At 43.1% G+C, this 22,365-nt stretch overlaps 1 protein-coding gene across 2 annotated transcripts in view; it reads right to left on the minus strand.

The window, feature by feature from the left end:
- SPINT2 (serine peptidase inhibitor, Kunitz type 2) overlaps positions 1-19,238 on the minus strand; it is a 30,845-nt gene extending 11,607 nt beyond the window's left edge. Inside the window, exon 1 of one of the 2 annotated variants that reach the window (XM_059666702.1) lies at positions 18,813-19,238. In XM_059666702.1, the coding sequence (XP_059522685.1) occupies positions 18,813-18,918 (106 nt within the window). In that variant the 5' untranslated portion in view covers positions 18,919-19,238. The remainder of the gene's footprint in view (positions 1-18,812) is intronic. The other variant, XM_059666701.1, reaches the window with a different exon arrangement.
- Between the last annotated feature and the right edge of the window lie 3,127 nt (positions 19,239-22,365).

Consider the following 22,365-nt stretch of genomic DNA (forward strand, 5'->3'; position numbering starts at 1 on the left):
ACCTGGGTTGCGGGCACATCCCCAGTAGGAGATGTGCAGGAGGCAGCTGATCGATGTTTCTCTCTCATCGATGTTTCCAACTCTCTATCTCTCTCCCTTCCTCTCTGTAAAAAATCAATAAAATATATTTAAAAAAAAAACAAAAACGGAAATCATCAAGAAAGGGAGCACCCAACTGCTCAAGGCAGCAACAGCCTGCCTGATGTCCTGCTAAGCTGAGAGCCCCGGAAAGCACCCTGATTGCTGTGTGTCCTTGCTTCCTGAGCAGTACCAGGCACTGCCTTTTTTCATTTTATTTTAGGGGACATTTATTAAAACTGGGGACAGTGAAACAAGAAAGGGCCTAGAATAACAGGAGAGGGACCAGGTGGGAAAATGAGGCTAGGTTGGGCTGCTTTGGCTCACTGGGAAGTCAATACAGGTTCAGGGGATTTACGTAGGACAAACTGCTGCTGCCCATTACCGCCCTGGTGCAAGTCTTATAGGGTCCCTTGGAGTTTAGGAGGTTGTGCCTGTAGGGGAAGGAGAGAGGAAAGAGAACGGCATGGGCACACTACCTGGATGGAGAGCATGCCCAGGTACTGCCTTTTTGGCAAAGAGCTAAGGGTGGAATTGTACACTTTAAATGGGTGAATTACATAGTATGCGAATTACATCTCCATTAAAACAAAACCTGAGAGAGGGCCAATCGAAGCTCAAGGTAAGAACTACCAGACACCAACGCAACAGGGTGACCAAAGTATAAAGGGTGAAAATTTGGTGGTTTCTCATAAGCACAGATGCCATACACACACTCTGTGCAGGTACGGAAGCCTCAGTGTCTGCAAAGAAGAGAAAAAAAAACACCTATTCAGGGTGGATGGCAGTTTCCTTGGTGAAGGAAGTCAACACTGCCTGGAATGTAGCCCTCATCTATACAGGCAGACAACACCCACAGGGATGCTGATCCCTGCTACCACAGCACACAAGAGGATACTGAGAAAATAACTGTCAAGCCAGTTAGATGTGTACATTCATCAGCATACCATCTCAGAAAGCAAGCTGAAATGTACAAGGTCACTTGGATTTGCGGTTAAGAAAAGTTTGCCGTAGGATTCCCAGGCACATCCTCTCTCTTGGGTCTGCCTCAGAGATGCTTTCTTTCCTGACTGAAATGTTCTTTCTGTGGATATGCTGGTCCCTTCCTTACTAATCTTTCGTGCCTGGGAGGCTAATCTGTCACAGACAGCTGCTCTCAATTATCACACACTGATTTCATAGCTTCAGTTTCAAAAGCAGCCTATTTCCAGGTTCCTTGGGTAGAGTAGGAGGAGATGGGGAAACTTTACTTTTGTCTCTAAATTAGACAAAAATCACAGCGTATCTGGAGAGAATATTGGTAATTGTTGAACCCAAGGGATGATTTGAGGGGGCTCATAAAACTGTTTTCACTACTTTGTTGTGTACATTTGAAAATTCTTATAATAAAAAGAGAAAAAAGGTAATCTCTCTCTTTTTTTTAAAATATATTTTATTGATTTTTTACAGAGAGGAAGGGAGAGAGATAGAGAGTTAGAAACATTGATGAGAGAGAAACATCGATCAGCTGCCTCCTGCACACACCCCACTGGGGACGTGCCCGCAACCCAGGTACATGCCCTTGACCGGAATCGAACCTGGGACCTTTCAGTCCATAGGCCGACACTCTATCCACTGAGCCAAACCGGTTATGGCGGTAATCTCTTTTTTAATCAAATTTTATTCAAGTAAAAGTAAAAGAGCGCCTGGCTGGTGTGTGGCTCAGTGGATTTATCGTTGTTCCACGGACCAAGAGGTCACTTTTTCGATTCCCAGTCAGGGCATATGCACAGGTTATGGGCTCTATTCCCAGTAGTAGGCATGCAGGAGGCAGCCAAATGGTATTTCTCACTCCCTCTCTCTCAAAAAAAAAAAATCAATAAAAATAGATCTGGGGGGAAAAAAGTAAAAGAGCTCTAAGTAGCAGATTAATTGGCCAAAGTGAGGTTCAATTAAGATGAAATTTAACCATCCACTTACTGTATCAAGACAAGTGCTTCTGTGAATATAGAAGCCAAATGGTGGAAAAATCTCATTTTGTCATATGCTTTTACGCCTCTATGATATACATTTTTACTCTCTAGGCTTGAGAGAAATGAGCTCATGAAAAATAAATCTGTTTTATTTGCTTGTTTCAAAGAAGACAGTGTCCCTTTAGGAAACGCAGGCTATATATTCTTGACTTTCATCCCAAATAATAATAACAAATTTTCTTTCATTATTCTCCAAAAAGCTTGTACAAGAAACCAGAAATACTTTTAGTATGTAAGACAGATTCCACGATTTATCTTCCTTAAAAGAACTTAAGCCCTAGCCGGTTTGGCTCAGAGGATGGAGCATCAGCACATGGACTGGGGGGTCCCGGGTTCAATTCTGGTCAAGGGCACATACTTCAGTTGTAGGCTCACCGCCAATTGATGTTTGATATGTTCCTCTCACATCGTGTTTCTCTCTCTGTCCCTCCCCTTTCTTCTACTCTCTCTAAGAATCAATGGGAAAATATCCTCAGGTGAGAATTAACAAAACAAAACAAACAAAAAAGTAAAGTACTCTACTTTGGTATCCAGATTAAAATCAAAAAGCAGTTTTACTTATTTCTTGCCACCCCATTTATTGCTTTCACCAAGCAGTACACAAGGCACATTATGTGCACTATTTCTAATTGTCACAATAAAACTGTGAATCATGTAGTAATATCCCCACTTTGCAGATAAGGACACAGGCCTGATTGGGGTGGTTAAGCTAAGCGAGCAGCAGACCTGGATATGCATTCAATTCATACTGGTCTGGTTAGATAGCACCACTGTAATGACTCTTCGGACTGAAAAAGCTACTACAGTACCAGGCACTGGGAAAAACATGACCCTGAAGTTGCCTAAAAGCCACAACATTCCTGAAGACCTTTATCACAATCTGAGGGGTCACCAAGGCCAGGCCCTTGGCTGGGCCTGTTTTCAGTCACACTCTGTGACAGGGTCAGGGACAACATCATACCAAAGGAACTGGCCAATGCTGAGGGAGATTTGGTTGGACAAATTTTCAGGACGTTATTTGTTAATGAATAATTATATTATTATGGAGATGACAAAATGAGTCTTAGAATAGTGTTAGGAAACAATCATAAAAAAAATGTCTTAAGTCCGACGTGTATGCTCACAAATGCTAGTGCAAAATTAAACACTTTCACCCTGGCCTGTGTGACTCAATTGGTTGGAGCATCATCCCATACACCAAAAGGTTGTGGGTTCAATTCCTGGTCAGAGCACATACCTATGTTGGGTTTGATCTTCTGGTCGGGGCCCACATGGGGGGCAACCAATTGATATCTCTCTCTCTCTCTCTCTCTCTCTCTCTCTCTCTCTCTCTCTCTCATGCCCCTGTAAAATAAGTAAGCATATCCGTGGGCGAGGATAAAAATATTAAATACTCTGTTTTCAAAATGCAGAGTAAGAAAAGCTGAAGGGAACCAAATCTGGATGTACTCGCTTCACAATATGCAAAAATGGAATTTCAGCCTTCAACAATAACATACCTTTGGAAAAGCATCCAAAATGGTTAAAAATCACACATTACATGAAATATAAACTGTTTAATGATAAAACCCGGGCAGGCATTTTGAACATTGGTTATTACAAAACTGCCAAATAGCTGGGTCTCTGTCATGAAAACAGGTTTCTCAGGTTCTGAAACCACTAGAGCTTTAACCAAGACACCTAGCCAATGGCTCAGACAATTCCTCTCTGTGTGCAGCTGCCTGGAACCATCTGCTGTCATCTCCTAACAAGGACATCACAGAAACATTAGCCTGGTGGTATGCTCCCAGGCACTACCAATCTAATTTAATTTTACAGGCTGAAGAAGATGGTGTCTAATTATTCTTCAAAAATGCACAACTACAGCTGTGCAGACTGAAAAGTAAGTTTAAAGTTTACTTTAATAAAGTATTTCAAACATTCTAAAAAGTACAGAAAACATAACACTGGTGTATCTAGTTCTCAGCTTTATCAAATTATAACATTTTAAAGGACTAAAATATTGATAAAGTGGAAATATTCATGCACTGGGGCGGGGCAGGGGGGGGGTGTCTCTCAGCCCAGCCTGCACCCTCTCCAATTTGGGACCCCTCGGGGGATGCCCGAGTGCCAGTTTAGGCCCGATCCCTCTCACAATCTGGGACTGCTGGCTCCCAACCACTCACCTGCCTGATTGTCCCTAACCGCTTCTGTCTGCCACCTGATCACCCCCTAACCACTCCCCTGACATCCTGATCGATGCCTAACTGCTCCCCTGCTGGCCTGATCGCCCCCAACTGCCCTCCCCTGCCGGCCTGGTTGCCCCTAACTGCCCTCCCCTGCTGGCCTGTTCCCCTCCAACTGCCCTCCCCTGCTGGCCATCTTGTGGCTGTGGGTCCTGCCATCTTTGAGGGTGGGGCACTCAATTAGCATATTCCCTCCTTATTGGCTGTGGGCACCACCATCTTTTGTGATGACATGAGGGTCAATTAGCATATTCCCTCTTTATTAGATAGGATACTCCTCGCTTCAATCCCACTTGCAATGAACAAGTGGAATTGAAGTTGGTGTTTTCTTTACTCATGTTTTCATACCCAAAGTCACTTTACTTTTTACAAAAAATATATTTTTATTGATTTCAGACAGAAAAGGAGAGGGAGGGAGAGAGATAGAAACACCAATGATGAGAGAGAATCATTGATTGGGCCGTCTCCTACACCCCCACTGGGGACCGAGCCTGCAACCCAGGCATGTGCCCTCGACCAGAATCAAACCTAGGACCCTTCAGCCCGCAGGCCAACACTCTATCCACTGAGCCAAATCAACCAGGGCGTCAGTTTACTTTTTTAAAAAATATATATTCTTATTGACTTCAGAAAGGGAGAGGGAGAGATAGAAACATCAATGATGAGAGAGAATCATTGATTGGCTGCCTCCTGCACAACCCCTACTGGGGATTGAGTCCGCAACCGGGCATGTGCCCTGACCGGAATCAAACCGTGACCTCCTGGTTCATAGGCTGACGCTCAACCACTGAGCCATTCCAGCTGGGAATGAGTCAGTTTACTTTTAAAACAAACAAAAATAACTTGCCTAGGATTCTAGTCCTCGATACACTTTTTAGTCCCATGAGTGCTATAAACTAAAGAACACCTTGCCTCACTATAGGCCTAATAAGAAAGTCCAATCATCTCCCAAGCCTGAAGCCTGCCATGAAATGGTCTTCTTCTTCCCAACCACCATCTGTTTCTCTAGAGCAAATGTCAGTAAACTTTTTTTTAAATTTTGTTTTATTGTTTAAAGTATTGCAAAGAGTATTACATATGTCTCCTTTTCCCCCCCTTGACATTCTAATTTATTTTGCTTGTTTTTTTCAAATAAAATATATAATACAATTACAGAAAGTTTATAAAATTGAAAAAACATATGTATATATATATATACCATACATAGAGATTATACATAACTCTACTATTCTAAGACAACCACTACCCTGAGTATAATTTTGTTCAAACCTATAAACTACTTTTATTCACTTATAAATATTTCCCATATTACGGCCTTCATAATGCTTTTTTTAAAATTTTGTTTTATTGCTTAAAGTATTACAAAGAGTATTACATATGTCTCCTTTTTTATTTTTTCAGTAAACTTCTTTTATGATGGGTCAAATAGAACATACAGGTAGTACTTGCTTTGCATGCTAGTATTGAAATCGTGCAAATAAACAGGGGAAAAATATGACTGTTTCAAAGGGTTTGATTCCGGTCGGGGCACATAGCAGGAGCAACCAATAGATGTTTCTCTCTCACATCAATGTTTCTCTCTCTCTCTCTCTGTCTCTCTGTCTCTCTCTCTCTTTCTCTTCTACCTTGCTCTCTCTAGAATCAATGAAAACCATATACTCAGGTGAAGATTAAAAAAAAATAAAAATAAATTGCTCTGAGAGTTACTTTTTTGTGAAGGTTTTTGCCAGTGTTACTTCCCCTGTGACTCATCCTTTTTGCCATATTTCTGTTGCTAAGTGGGCCCACACTAAGGTCCGCTGGGGGCATATCCAGTCTCTCCACTGGAGGTAGAGTCAACATTCCCACAGTCAGCTAGTTATTCTGTCACTCCATTTATGCTCCACTGGAATTTCAGTTCTGGCATTATCACTTTTTTTCTTTGCTGCACTGGAATCTATTTTTGGCCAATTCCTTCTACTGATTAACCATTTATATAAATTCACATAGGTTTATCACTGGGAAACAAGGCGGCAACACAACTACATGCTTTGCTATATATGAACCAACAAATGTGAAAGGACCAATCACTGCTGTACGTTTGGTTTATAGTGATTTGTGACTGTAGGACTGACTGACTAGCAGGGGAAACCTGTACCCATGTACTTTCAGTTATTATACTGTGGTTACTGTATTCTGAGGCCTGTTGTTAAGGGACTGAAATTATTTCATGAAAGCGTGGTAATGAAAATTTTTGCATGTTGAAAACCCTGCAAAGCAAGGACTGCCATTATTCAAGAGCTGTGGGCCACATACTTGTTTTTTTTAACTTTTAGTTGCAATTAAAAAATATTCTTTCCCTATCACCATTTATCACATAGTTCTTATTCAACTCTGTCATTGTAGCATAAAAGCTACCTCAGACAATATGTAAATGAATGACAAGGCTGTCATTCCAATAAAGCTTTATTACGGACACTAAAAATTTTATCTCACATAACCTATACATGTTTTTAAAAATTATTTTGATTTTCAACCACTAAAAAACATAAAAATCATACTTGGCTTGCCAATTATTTTTACAGTGTTTATAAAAAACTCCCTGTTCAGATTTTCCACCCTTACAGAACTCAGTCTTATATGTGTAGTCAGAAGCTATGACATAGATTGCTAGAGTTTACATTTCTTTAGAAGCACTGACCATGCATTCCTTTGCTAAAAGACTGTAGCACACCCTTTTACCAATAAAAAGAGCTCTACTCTCTTCATTGAAGCCACTTAGAATTCTAAGAGATAATGGCCAAAGAGGAATTATTTGATATAAAAAATCCTTGGAGCCCTGCCAGTGTTGCTCATTGGTTGAACGTTGAACCATGAACCAAGAGGTCACTGGTTCGATTCCCAGTCAGGGCACATGCCCGGGTTGCTGGCTCAATACCCAGGAGGGAACAAGTCCCAGTAAGGGCGTGCAAGAGGCAACCAATCCCTGATGTTTCTCTCTCTCACCGATGTTTCTATCTCTCTATCCCTCTCCCTTCCTCTCTCTCTAAAAATCAATAAAAACATTTTTTTTTAATTCTTGAACATTTGAAAATCATATTTTATACACAAAAAATAAGGCAAAGTACAGTTCACTGTTCAGTATTCAAAAACAAAGAAAGTAATGAAGAGTCATATAATTCAAGAATTTCAAAGACCAGGGGCAACTATTACCAGGGCTTGGTTTTCACAGATCACCACAGCTGAAAATTCACCACCAAGGCATCTTGTTTATGCCAATGAATAACTGTGAGACATTCACATAATGGAATAACCAGAGCTGTGAAAACAGTCCAATGTGTATGTGCTGGTACAGAAACATGGCTAAGTCTGAGATTGGGCAAGGGGAGGGGGGTGTATGAGGGGGGGAGCAAAAGAATGGTTTCTGTATCATAATTCCTTTTTTAAACTTTTAATTTAGACACATGCATGAATCTAACCCTCAAGGGAAAGGGACTAAAGGAAGGAGTCGTTTACTTATAGGTTTTCTTTTTCATCTGTTTTTGGTATAGTGTGAGCCATCGCTGGCCTTATCTGGACAGCAGATTATAGTCACGTTTGTTTGCTTCATTTTTTCATTAAAAAATTTTTAAACTACATGAATTAAAACTGAATGTATTAAATTCCCTAGTATCTGGAGCAGTACTAAGCTATAGTGTTTGTGAATAGCTATCATACGTAAATATGGTGACCACATAATTGATTCTCATCAAGACACTTTTCAGAATGAAAGAGTGTTAATAGCTACCCTGGGACATATGGTGGTATTGAAGCATCCATCTTATATAAAAACTGTTGTTTGAAATTTTAACCCTGCTATTTCTGGCTTCTGTAGATGCTTGCTGGCTTAAATAATAAGGAAAATAAGACTACTCCCATTTCAGAGAGGCCATTAAACCTTCTCCAAACGAAGTTATCAGTGCTGGTGTCAGGCCAAGCCTTTGGTCAAGGTCTCAAAGCGCCAGCACATAGGGCCCTTTAAGAACTTGCAAAGGGAACCGGAAAAAACCCATATTTGGGAGACACAGAGGGTAAGATCGTATAAATATGAGAAACTTCGTGTGTGAAGGACCCAGAATTTGAGAGACATTTTCCTCTGGGCCCGCGCTAAATGTAACTCCATCTCTGTAAGCGTTGCTTGGTTCTACGGGTTTTCTGTAACAGTATAAACTGGAACCATCCAAGGTAAATCCTCCAAGCCATCCTATACACTGAAGGCATTAACTAGGAATGTGGTCCTTGCCCTCCAGGGGTTTATAATTCAATTACAGCCACAAGACTCCCTTGGGTAGAAAAGATAAGAAAAAAGGAATCACACAAGGTAAAATATTATAATCACAGCCTAATTCAAAGGGCTTATAAGCCATACAAGGAAATGACTAAAGACTCTGGTATAGGGGAGTGACACAATAAGGAAGAGTCATTTAGCAAAAGCGTGTAGGACAGATTAGAGTCAATAGTTAGTCCGATAAAGGACCAAAGCTTGAAGGAATACCTGGCTCCCTTTTACCTGCTGAAGTTACCCAGGGGCATTTTCCTAACCTCCTAGTATTTCTTTATTCATAACATGGGAACAAAAATGTATAAGCCTAATAATAAAACTGGAAAATGTATAACTCACATATTTCTTAATTCACCAAGCCCCATATTCATTGATTTAGGCCTGCCTACTTAAAAAATCATGCAGATTTTAAAGACCTGGAGTATCTAAATCAAAGAATCTTAGGAGGTTTTAGGAAGATTAGGCAGTGCTTTCTGTGATACAATAAGAAAAAATATATTTGGTCTTTGACCCCCCTGTTCCCCTCCCCACCCCCGACCTAAAACCCTTAAAATGTCCTGAGTGTTAGGAGCATCTTTTGTTCTAATATTTGGTCTGTGACCCAGGTTCCTGACACAAGAGTGTCTAAGACCCTGGGAATCTCTGGAGTGATAAAATTACTTTTTGTATGCTAATGAGATGATGGGGATAAAATTACTTTTTGTAAGCTAATGAGATGATGGGGGGAGGGAGGCTGGAGAGCTTCAAAATGGGGCTGTGCATCAGAAAGACCAAGGCAAGATTAAAGGTCTAGAACAGGGGTGGGCAAACTTTTTGACTCGAGGGCCACAATGGGTTCTTAAACTGGACCGGAGAGCCGGAACAAAAGCATGGATGGAGTGTTTGTGTGAACTAATATAAATTCAAAGTAAACATCATTATATAAAAGGGTACGGTCTTTTTTTTTTTTAGTTTTATTCATTTCAAACAGGCTGGGCCGGATCCGGCCAGCAGGCTGTAGTTTGCCCACGGCTGGTCTAGAACGTTCAGCTCCACCTTCCCATCCTCCAGGGAGGGGACAGGGGTGAGAAACTGAGTTAGGAGAGCTTCTGGGTTAGTTAGTGAACACATCCACATGATGGGAGAGTGGCTGGCTCACTCCACACCCCAGGACAGAAGCTTATGTGCTGGGGATTTTCCAGACCTCACCTATGTCTCCACCTGGCTATTCATCTGTGTCCTTTATAATAATTCGGCAAATGTTGTTTTCCAGAATCAGTGAGTGTTCTACTAGCAAATTATTGAACTACTGAACCCAAAGGTATATAAAAGGAACCCTCCATTTATAGCAAGTTGGTCAGAAGTACATATGACAACCTGGGATTTTTAAGTGGCATCTAGGGAGGAGGGGCATTTTGTGTGACTGAGCCCTTAACTTGTGGAGTCTGTGCTAACTCTGGATACTATCAAAATTGAGTTATTAAAAAAAGAATTGAGTTAAACCATAAGACACCCCATCAGTGTCTGAGAACTGCTTGATGTAGAAAAACCCACACATCTGGTGTCAAAAGTATTCTGTAGTAAACAGGATAGTTTTCACTTTAAAATCTTTTCACGTTAAGGGCTAAGAATGTTAGCAAGAGAACAATCTTGAGGACATTATAAATAAAACTCAGCCCAAGTTGATGTGAAGGCCTCTGTGTGTGATTTATACCTGTTCTGGATCTAGTTAGTATAAAAGTGTTATTTGGCAAGTTTGTTAGCAAAATGTCCCCCTATGTTTCCTGCTGAGGAATGCACCATTAACCTTGAGAGTATCTTGACAATGTCGTATCTGGGAAAGGGCATTTGCTCACTGTAACTTGAATTCACTAATAGGCCCCACTGAGCTAAATTCTGCAGGCTTGCTCTGATGCATTTCTTTTTTTAAAAATATGTTTTTATTGATTTTATAGAGAGAGGAAGGGAGAGTGATAGAGAGAAACATGGATCAGCTGCCTCCTGTACACCCCATACTGGGAATCAAACCTGCAACCCAAGCATATGCCCTGATGGGGAATCAAACCAGTGACCTCTTGGTTAATGCGTCAATGCTCAACCACGCCAGTCAGGCTCTGAAGCATTTCTTGAAAACAGTTCAAATGGGAGGGTTGTCTTTAACACACACAGGTTAATATCATAAGATTGTTGTGAAGGTTATAATAGTTTATGATACATTACAAGCGCTTAAAACATTTAGCACAAAGCTTTAAATAAACAGTAGATATTATACTTTTATGAAGACCAGACTAATATAGAGACAGTGGGAACGAAAATAAAGAAAAGAATGACACACTTCACTAGAAAGTCCAACTGAATGTGGTGACTGACAGGATATAGGGAATATGGAAAATCAAAAGTACAACCTCAGATTAAGGAGTTGGTCAAACCAGTTCAATCACTCCTTCCCTTGGACTTTCTGCTATGTACCATTGGCCATGACTGAAGTGACAAAACTCCTTATCTTCACCTGAAGTAAGGTAATGGCAAACTATCACACAGATCAAACTCCTGCACCATGAGATTATCATGAGATCAAGAGTTCAGGGACAGAAAGCCCAAGGGTGGGACTGGAGAAAATAAGAAAAAATATGCCTTGGTTACCCATTTGGACTACAAATATCTTTCCTCTGAAGATTGAGAGAATCTCATTGTATGAGTGAAGAGGTACTCAATGCCAGGGAGGTAAGCAAGCTGTTTTAATTCTACCATGCCAAATTCCAAAGTTGACATTTATTTTATAATCAGCCTTAGTTCACCTATTTTGGTAGCTAGATAGGTTCTACATACTTGAGTACTTCTGTTTACAGAATGGAAAACTACTAACTACCCATCTCCTCTAGATCCAGGTGTCTGGAAGTTCTCATTAATAGGATAATTCAGAAACTTTAAAATAACCCGTAGGTATTTATGAGGAAAGAACATTTAAATGGACAAACCCAACTTCAATTATAAGGCTCATAAAATCTTAATGTTTTAGATATAAAATCTTGGCATTTTAAGATATAAAATATTTAGATAAAGTTTACATTTCATAAACTACCAACACAACACAAACCAGCACTCCTGCCCACCAGCATTTCATATTTATCACCCAAACAGGAGTATAAATTATACCGTTACTAAATTCATAATTAGAAATACAGTAGGCGATCTGAACAACTTGGAAACAAACAGTTTCAAAGTCTTTCATGAGACTGTTAGTTCACATTCAGGGGATCTTGACCTTGTTTGAAAAAATGGATCATTTTCAGAAACTGATAAAACCTAATGGACCCTCTTCCTAGAGCAGTGTTTCTCAACCTGTTTTTTACTATCACACTCTCCACCCACCCCAAGGAGCCCCATGTTTTTCCTAGTCACCCCAGGAAATTCCAATACCACACATACTGTATACTTATTTATACAGAGTGGCCCTTTGAAAGGTCATAAACTATTGTAATATATAGTATCTCCTCCATCCCCCGAACATGCCTTAGACACTGGGAAACACATGGACAAAATATCACATGTAAACTTAGGGACTTCAGATTAAGGGGCTTCTAAAGACAGGGACCCAGGACCCCATTGATGAAATTCATCTCAAACATCTGAAAAACAATTAAAAATGTTTACTCTTATTTTTAAAAAAATGTATTTTATTGATTTTTTACAGAGGAAGGGAGAGGGATAGAGAGTCAGAAATATCGATGAGAGAGAAACATTGATCAGCTGCCTCCTGCACACTCCCTACTGGGGATGTGCCTGCAACTAAGGTACATGCCCTTGACCGGAATTGAACCTGGGACCCTTGAGTCCGCAGGCTGATGCTCTATTCACTAAGCCAAACCGGTTAGGGCTACCCTTATTTCTTTTTATTGATTTGAGAGAGATTTGTTGTTCCACTTATTTATGCATTCATTAGTTGAATCTTGTATGTGCCCTGACCCTCTAACCAACTGAGCTACCCAGCCAGGGCAATCCTTATTTCTAAAACTGTTTCTTCAGAAGTTCCTGGCCTCACATTCCATCACAGGGAGTTTTCAAAAAGATCTTGTCGGAAACAACACCTGAAATGACATTTGTGACCAGGATCATACAAAGATATCCATAATCCATAAGCTAATGATTCTAGACTCATCTATGAATTAGTCATATGACCTGTAGGCCACCAAGGCCTCCTGGGGTTAATGAAGTCACATGAATCACAGGCTACTATATCCCTTATTTGGCCTTCCTGTCAGTCTCAGGACATGGAAAACAGAGGCTTGGCTATCTGGCCAACTACCAAGAAGACAAGCTTGAGCAAGCAAATGGCTCTGGGGATAGGTAAAATGAGAAACAGGTGGGGCAGTAGCAGTGAAAGAGAAGCTGGCTTTTTCTATCACAGGTTGCACTTTCAAATGCTGGCCAGGACAAAGGAGTGTTTCTGATGGAAAGTATCTTTTTCCACAGAAAGGTCCATTCTCCCTCAGTGGACCTAAAAGCAAGACCCTGAAAGTTCTTTGGGGATTGTTGCCATTTGAGCTTTAAAGCCCATGTTTTCAGTAAACACCAAATCTTTTTTTTTTTTAATTTTTTTTTTTTTATTGCTTAAAGTATTACAAAGGGTATTACATATGTATCCATTTTATCCCCCCGCCCTAGACAGTCCCCTAGCCTCCCCTATCACCCAGTGTCTTATGTCCATTGGTTATGCTTATATGCATGCATACAAGTCCTTTAGTTGATCTCTTACCCCCCTACCTCCTGCCCCCCAACCCTCCCCGGCCTTCCCGCTGCAGTTTGACAATCTGTTTGAGGCAGCTCTGCCTCTGTATCTATTATTGTTCAAAAGTTTATAATGGTCTCTATTGTCCATGAATGAGTGAGATCATGTGGTATTTTTCCTTTATTGACTGGCTTATTTCACTTAGCATAATGCCCTCCAGTTCCATCCATGACGTTGCAAATGGTAAGAGTTCCTTCCTTTTTAGAGCAGCATAGTATTCCATCGTGTAGATGTACCACAGTTTTCTAATCCATTCATCTACTGATGGGCACTTAGGCTGTTTCCAGATCTTAGCTATGGGGTAAACATCAAATCTTGCCTTACTTTTCTTCAAAGTACTCATCCCCAGATCTATATTCATTGTTCATTTCTTTATTGTATTGTCTTCATCTCATCACAATTTAATTACCATGGACTGTGTGTCTTTTTTTTCAGTGCTCTGTTTTCAGGGCCTAAAAATAAAGCTTGGTATGTGCTCAATAAATGTGCTGAATAATTATTTCAAACTGTCCTGGAACCACTTTCTTGCCTGCAAGCAGAACAAGAGCCTCTTCTACGGCAGACAAGAATACCAGAAGATGCTATTTTGGAGAATCCCCAGCTGATCACCAACACCATTTACACATTAGCTCCTATCTATCACTGTGTCTTTGACCATCCAGGGGGGTGAGAAGAGAAAAATGTACTGACTAATAACACGCTTATTAGAGATTTGCTAAAGTTCACCCTTTTAGTAAAAATTCTGGGGAAACTGTAATTAACCCAAGAGTTTGATGGAAACTGAAAATCACGTGAAAGTGCAATAGAGGCTCTCAAATGCTGCATTTGTCCTCAGCGTAAGTCCCAAAAATAAATCCCAGGCCGGGATAAAGGTATTGGCAACAGTTACTATGCCAATATACAATACAACTGACTACTTCCTAAAGGAATTTTTGAGGTTCTACTCTGCAGAGGAATATATTACTGTCCTTGAATTGATCAAAATTACTATTTGGGGGCCCTCCAAATACCTGGGGAAGAGAGAAAAAAATTACGCACATTTGTGGTCACCTGATATGGGGTTTTCCACTCCCCAACATCAATAACACACATACATACACTCATTGTACAATTTATAGAGTTGTTTTAGCCACCTCCATTTACTAAATGGAGCATATTCTTAAGGTGGAAGTCACAGCTCCAATGTTTACAGATAAAAAGGGTAAGCCAAGTGAACACACACACACTGAGAGTAGTAACTAGCGGCTAGCTAGCCTGTCCAAAAGGAGGGATGGGGCCCAGCCCATGGTGATGTGTGGGAACATAGGGCTGGTGGCACCAGATCTTCATATTTTCAGGGAAAGCCAAAATACAAATTTTCCTATTAAAAATTTATACTTTCTTTGTGCTTTCCATGATTCTCCTCTCATATGCTTATCGTTATCACATCAGTCCCAGCCTCCTAAATTACCTCTCATACCCATCATCCTGTCTTGTTACCATTTCCCTTTCCCCAACTCTTGGGGGCCTCTCAATTACGACCTATCTTAAGTAAAATCTCTCCTTTTCTCAATCACTTTGACTTTCTTATCTCTAACCTAATCTGTTCTCCCCTGAAGATATGCTTTCTCTTATGCCCTTCTAAGTGGGTAGGTCACCTTGCTCCTAGGTGCTACTTCCAGACATTCTGCCTCCATCCTCTCCCCAGTCCCCCAGCAAAAAATCTTATCCTCAGAGCAGATAGTATCCACCTTGTGCATCATCTCCTGACCCAGGCCATTACACCTCACTTCTCCATGATTTTAGCTCCAGGCTCACTGCCACTCCCCCTCTTCCCATCATAATCCTTGGTGATTTCCATATCCGGGCCAGTGATCCTTGAATTATCCTGACCTCTATGAAGACCTCCTCTCCTCCAATGATTCTATCCTCCCCAGACTCTTCCATGGTCATGCCTAGGTCTTGTCTTAATAACTGCAGTCTTGCTCTAGCCGGTTTGGCTTAGTGGACAGAGTGTCAGCCTGGGACTGAAGGGTCCCGGGTTCAATTCCCACCAAGGACACACGCCCAGGTTTCAGATTCAATCCCCAGAAGAGGAAATATGCAGGAGGCAGCCAATCAATGATTCTCTCTCATCATTGATGTTTCAATCTCTCTCCCTCTCCCTTCCTCTCTGAAATCAATACCAATATATATTTTAAAAAATAAAAATAACTGCAGCCTCTTCAGAACTTGAGTTTCATGCATCTCATTCACTGCCCACCATGTCCTATCTTTCTAGTTCATTCCCTCCAAAACCTCAATTTCAGCAATCCATTGGCCCTACGACCCTTCCATGACTCCTCAACGCCCTCATGTCTTCACAGATTAAATTCCTTGACCTACTAGTATAATCAGCCCCTAAACATTTGTCCACTACACACTTTTATCTGACAGAGCCTATGCAGCTCCACCCTACTTATCTGACAGCCTATGCAGCTGCTTGTGGCTGGAGAAACACCTCACTCAGGGAAAATCAAAGCAATCAGGAAAGAAGAAGAAGGGGGAAAAAAGGTAGAAAGCTTTCAAACAAACAACTTCAGATAAGCAAGGGCATTAGTTGACCCAGCCAAACAGGAGTACTTCTGAAAGGTCAGTAGGTCCAGTCATCTGCAGCAGCCAGGGAGGCCACTGCAGCCAGACCTGGCTTTGTCAATTACTATTTTGTGACCTTAGATAAGATCTGTAACTTCCCCACACCAGGTTTTCTCAAGGATTAAATAACACATGGGGAAGTCAGGCCAGTGAAATCATTTGGTCTGGCCCTGCCAAGGCATTAGGGGTGAATTAAATGTTTGACCAAACATAGCAGGCTAATTTGTAAGTTGATAATTTTGTATGGCCCTCGAATGATGTTATAAATATCCAAATGGCCCTTGGCATAAAAAGGTTCCCCACCCCTGAAATACAGATGCAGAGGAAGCAATAGATGTTAGCCCCAAACTCAGTTTTGACAAAGTCCAGGCCAGGTAACTGGAAGGTACTATACATCCTTAACATAATTACTTCATCTACATAAGTCCAGAAGGGCTGACAAATCCTGGTTCAGACTGCAAGAATAATGAACAAAGAATAAGAATAATTCATTCCAGCCCTAGCCGGGTTGGCCCAGTGGATAGGGCGTCAGCCTGCGAACTGAAGGGTTCCAGGTTCAGTTCCGGCCAAGGGCACATGCCTGGGTTGCAGGCTCGATCCCCAGTGTGGGGCATGCAGGAGGCAGCCAATCAATGATTCTCTCTCATCATTGATGTTTCTATCTCTCTCTCCCCTCCCTTCCTCTCTGAAATCAATAAAGAAATACATTTTTTAAAAAAAGAGTAATACATTCCTAATTCTTATTCCTCTAGAGCTGAGCCCTTGACATCCCCAATAACTCATTTTTTTTCTCTCTGCCTCAGGCAAAGAGAAATTAAGTTTTCAGAAGTCACTGCAGATGAAGACTTGTTGCACACCCATCGGCTTTCTCACTTTTCACCTAATAGGCTGGCCTATGCCTATAACGCCACTGGCTCCTGCCTGTTTCTCTCACCTCACATCCTACTCCAATTCTCCCTTCCTCCCTTTCTGCTCCAGCCACGCACACTGGCTGGCTAGCTCTCCTGGTCTTTTCCTTCAAAACCACCCTGTGTGTTCCAGCCTCAAGGCCTTTGTACTCCATTACTTCCAACTGGACACTCACCCCTAAGGTCTTTGTGTGGCTGCCACCTCCTCACTTTTCATCTTAGAGCTCAGATGTCGCCCTCTTCAGAGAGATCTCCCCTGACTACCATACCAAAATGACCCCCATCAGGCATATTTTTATATGGCTCTTACAAGGGGTCCTGCAGGCTGGCTGGCTTCTTTGTTCACATGCCAAGCATCCACCTGAGAGGGGTTGGGGCTAGAAGGGGGGCACAATTCTAAGAACACAGTCTTGCTGAAGGATAGAAAAGACTAGGAGAGGAAGCACAGGAACACAGATATTTATGTCATAGAGAAAGAATGGCAAGAGAAGCAAATTGCCTCAAAATATACACATGGAATCTGAATAGTGTATTTTTTGAAGGGAAAAAATGAAATTTGGAACCTGTTGTTTGTTCATAATAGAGAATACAATTTTAGGTGATTATATTGGGAGGAAAAGTGTCCCCGAATCTTACATCACCTCATTTGTGTACTTCGCCCTGTTCATTTACTTCTTAGTAATTTAATATTGTGATGAGTGCTCTTTATTTAAATGTTTACTCACTGTGTCTCTCCCACCAGATTATAAGCTCTGTGAGTGTAGGGACCTGGCTTGTCTGAGTCACAGCACTGTCCCTGAGACATAGCAGGGCCTCAAAAAGTTTTGCTGAATCAATGAATTCTTTCAACAGTTATTTTCAAAGCCCACTTGTGCTTGTCTTAAGAAGTTAAGGTTCTAACACCTGTTCAAAAAGACCTTTCAAGCTAAACTTCCTTAAGAGTGGAGAGGTTTAAATCCGAACCTCTTAAAGGACCAATCCAATAATAAATCTAGGCCCAGCTCCTCAAAACCAATATTATTCTTTTTTTTAATTCTCACCTGAGAATATGTTTTTTATTGACTGTAGAGAGGGAGGGAGAGGAAGAAAGAGAAACATCGATGTTTCATCGGCTGTCTCCCGCACGAGCCCGAGGGGAGTAGACTGGTGGGGGAGGGGAACCAAACCCGCAATCCAGGTCCGTGCCCCGACCGGGAATCGAACCCGCAACCTTTGGTGTCCGGGATGATGCTTCAACCAACCGAGCCATCCGGCCAGGGCGCCAATACTCTTCTTATACCCTGGCATCTGGCAAAATTTCTCCCCTCCAACACTTTTGCTTTTCTTCTTCTTCCTGTTGACTTCACCGAGAATCACCTTCCTTCTTGGAGGCGCTCCACGGCAGCTGAACCAGAAAGGTTTCTCAGGAGGCTCACGTCCCAGCTCTAAAGAGGCGGGGTGGAGCCGGCTCCCAGAAGCAAACTGCCAGCAGGTCACCTACCCAACCCCCTTCCTCACAGGCCTGGCCGCCCAAGGCTTTCCTGAGCTTTGGGGCTTCGTGCGGCCAGGACGCGGCTGGCCTTCTGGGGGGCCTCTCACCCCTTCCTGCCACGGGAGGGGCCGCGCTACTCCCCGGCGACACGCCGGTCTCGTCCCTCACCCACTGGAAACTCTCAAGGCTGACTCCCCCGCCCGGCCGCACTCCCGAGAGCTGCCAACCCCTTCAAAGGCTCCCTCTCCCGGAGCTGGCTCCACCACACCCCCTGTGAGCTTCACCAAGTCGCCCCTTTCCTCCCCCGCCACTCTCCCCACTCAGACCTGGTCCAGGGTCCCTCGGATCCCAACTTACCCTCCACATCCTGCCCCTAACGTCCCGCCTTCGGCCTCTCGGCCTTCCACTCCTCCCTGGAGACCCGCCCGGGCACTCACCGTGGACGTCACGTTCTCCGTCGGCCGCTTCGGCCCCGAAGAGGAGCAACGATGCCAGCAGGGCGAGGAGCGCCGGGCACCGCCTCGGCCCACACAGCTGCGCCATGACTAGCTCCACCGGCCGCGCGCAGGCGAAGCCTCCAGCCGCTGGCCGTTGGGGTCTCGCGATCAGGTGCGAGAAGCCCCTTGCCGCGCACGCGCACTGGAGCGCCTCGCGGCAGGTGCGGACGCTCGTAGAGGGGTCGCGCTGGCGCTGGCGCCGGCACTGGCGCCGAAGTCTCCGGAAGAAAGCGCCTTTCTCTGCCTCCTACGCCCACACGCGGGAGAACGCTCCTCACTCGCCCTTTGGCCCCCGGTGACACACAGCGACTGCCCACCGTTCAGAACCCCACCACACGGCAAATGGCTAGGTGGGGGCTGGAGCCAATGGCGGCCGCAATGGAAGGAGACGTCGAAGGTGGCCTGGGAGGGGGCGGGGAGCACCTGGCGCAGGCGCAGGGAGCGGGCACCTGCGCGGCCGTCCTCTCTCGGCGCACCTGGGCCCGCCCCCTGGCGCTGGGGGAAGGCCCGGGCTAAGGTTGGCTCCGCCCCGGTTAAGCCTGGCTTGCGGGTAGGCGCCTGCCGGCTGAGCCCGGGCTTCCTGCTACCTTGCCCTGGGGCTGGTTGATGAAGACCCAGTACCTTCGCCCAACTCCAAGTGGAAGCAGAGGGCGCAGACATGCTCCTCCTGAAAAGCTGGCTTTTTGCCCGCCTCAATTCAGTCTTCCTTTGAGGAAGAGAAATTTATTTTTTTCTAAATTCGACGTTCTCTAAGCGCCTCGTCGGAACTTGGTAATGCAGCACTGACCGCGTGAGACTAGTCCCTTCGTCTCTAGTCTCTAGATAGGAGCAGCCACAGGGCAGAGTGACTAGGGATGTGACGGGAAGCACAGGCCAAGTGATCATGAGCTGGGGTGGTGGGTGATGGGACCCCAGACACATCCCCCATTCAGTGTGAGCTTCTCCGGAGGAGGGGATGGTTTTACGAATGAACACCAGCCTCAGGCTCTGCCTCTACAGTTCCCAGTCCTGAGAAGTAGATAAATTATTCACCAGACTGGGATAGGGGCAGCGATAGGGAAGCACAGGCAGAGTAATCAGGCCCTAAAGGAGGAAAGCCCAGAGGAAGTGCCTGACCCAGCGTGGGGGCCAGAGAGACTTCCTGGAAGAGAATCTCAAAAGGTGGATGGAGTGGGACAGGCATAGGAGTAGCGGAAAATAAAAGAGACCTATTGAGCTGGGCAGTGGAGGGGAGCCCATGAGGAGGTGGTTTTGAAAATGAACACTGACAAAAGGGATAATGGACAAACATTCCAGGAATTAGAACAGCAAAGCAAAAAATCCCAAGATAAGAAAGACAACAGTATGTTATAGGAGCCAGGGCCACTCCCTCTAGTCAGCCTCCCTCCTGACATATTAATACAGGGGTGGGCAAAATAAGTGATACAGGAATAAACTCTGTTTCCTGTAGTTACAACTATAAACCTATTTTCATCCACCCCTGATATGTGAAGAGCCTTAATTGGGTAAAATGGTGTTTACCTTAAAGTTTTATGCCAGCCATCTTCTTTAATCTTGCAGTGAGGTCCTGGAACTCCAGATCAAGATTCCAAATGTGAGCCCAAAGATCTCCCCAGCACCTGAGCACTCCACCCCTTCCCCTATCCTACTAAGCCCAGGCTTGAACTAGAAGACTGTAGTAAGAGGTGAGGCTGTTGAGGTGGCACAGGCATATTCATTCATTCATTCATTCATTCATTCATCTATGCCTTCCTTCTGTACATTCATTGAGTAACCACTGTGAGTCAGGTACTGTTGTAAATGCTTGAGAAGATACAACAGCAAACAAAGCAAAACTTGTGTCTTGTTGGAACTCTCTTTATAATGTTGGGAACAGTGGTGGAATTTTTTTACACCTTCTCCTCTCTAATAGAAAATTATTTTCTTTTTTTTTAATTTTTTTTACTTTTATTTTTATATATTTTATTGATTTTTTACAGAGAGGAAGGGAGAGAGATAGAGAGTTAGAAACATCGATGAGAGAGAAACATCGATCAGCTGCCTCCTGCACATCTTCCACTGGGGATGTGCCCGCAACCCAGGTACATGCCCTTGACCGGAATCGAACCTGGGACCTTTCAGTCCGCAAGCCGACGCTCTATCCACTGAGCCAAACCTGTTTCGGCGAAAATTATTTTCAATAATTATTTTATTATTTCATTTTAAAGTTAACAATTGAAAATGAATAGATTTCAAATTTTAGACATATTACTCAAATTCAGTAGAATATGTCAAGTATGAATAAAAATTTGCATTTACCAAATAAAAATATTACACCTTGCAGTTCATACCCTGATTCACTGTTTTAAAATTTAAACACAAAAACTCTAAAAGAATAGAATGGCAGAAGAGTTTCTTCATCTTTAGGATCATAGTGCTATCATTCTAATTTCTAATCTGTTATTTAAATGCAAGAATATGTAGAATCACAGAGATTAGAGACTCAAACTGTGCCTGATACAAACCCAAATGATTCTAAATTGTTATGAACTTATTTTCCAAGTGGACCATAAAGCTGAATCTTTAGATGTTAGAGGTTACCCTAGCACAGTGGTTGGCAAACTGTGGCTCGCGAGCCACATGCGGCTCTTTGGCCCCTTGAGTATGGCTTTTCCACAAAATACCACGTGCAGGGTGCGCATGTACAGTGCGATTGAAACTTCGTGGACCATGTGCAGAAGTCAGTTTTCGGCCTGGGCGAGTCTATTTTGAAGAAGTGGCGTTAGAAGAAGTGGGGAGTGTCCGTTGGGCGAGGGGATACGCCGGGATACGCAGCATGGGGGAGGCAAGCACAATTCATGCATGAGTTGAGTGAGCCAGTCAGTCAGCAGTCTCATTGTGCAGTGGTTAGTGCTAGTCGCGTCCGCAAATCGCGCATGGGTGACAAAAGTACCTATTTGAAGCATAAAGTTACCTGTATTTTTCCAACCAGCTGCAAACCCTACAGGTATTTTTGTCATCAATTTAAGAATTGTAATTCTTTTGTGTTGGTGGCTTTATTATTATAAAATGAAACATTTTTTTAGGTGCCCTGTTTGAGATGGCTACAAAGAAGAAGCAAAGAAAAATGGAAGACAAAAACCGTGAATTTAAAGTTGAATGTACCTACCTATATAGTTTAAGTTTAAAAAATTTGGCTCTCAAAAGAAACTTCAATCGTTGTACTGTTGCTATTTGGCTCTGTTGACTAATGAGTTTGCTGACCACTTCCCTAGCTGGTTTGGCTTAGAGGTTACTGCATGCACCTATGGACTGAGGGGTCCTGGGTTCAATTCTGGTCAAAGATACATGCCTGGGTTGCAGGATCGATCCCCAATAAGGGGTATGCAGGAGGCAGCGGATCAATGATTATCTCTCATCACTGATGTTTCTCTCTCCTCCCTTCTTCTCTGAAATCAATAAAAACATATTTTTTAAAAAATAGAGGTTAACTCTGGGAGTTCTATATACAGGC

This window comes from Myotis daubentonii, chromosome 15, assembly GCF_963259705.1.
Source record: "Myotis daubentonii chromosome 15, mMyoDau2.1, whole genome shotgun sequence".
In the NCBI taxonomy this organism is placed as follows: domain Eukaryota; kingdom Metazoa; phylum Chordata; class Mammalia; order Chiroptera; family Vespertilionidae; genus Myotis; species Myotis daubentonii.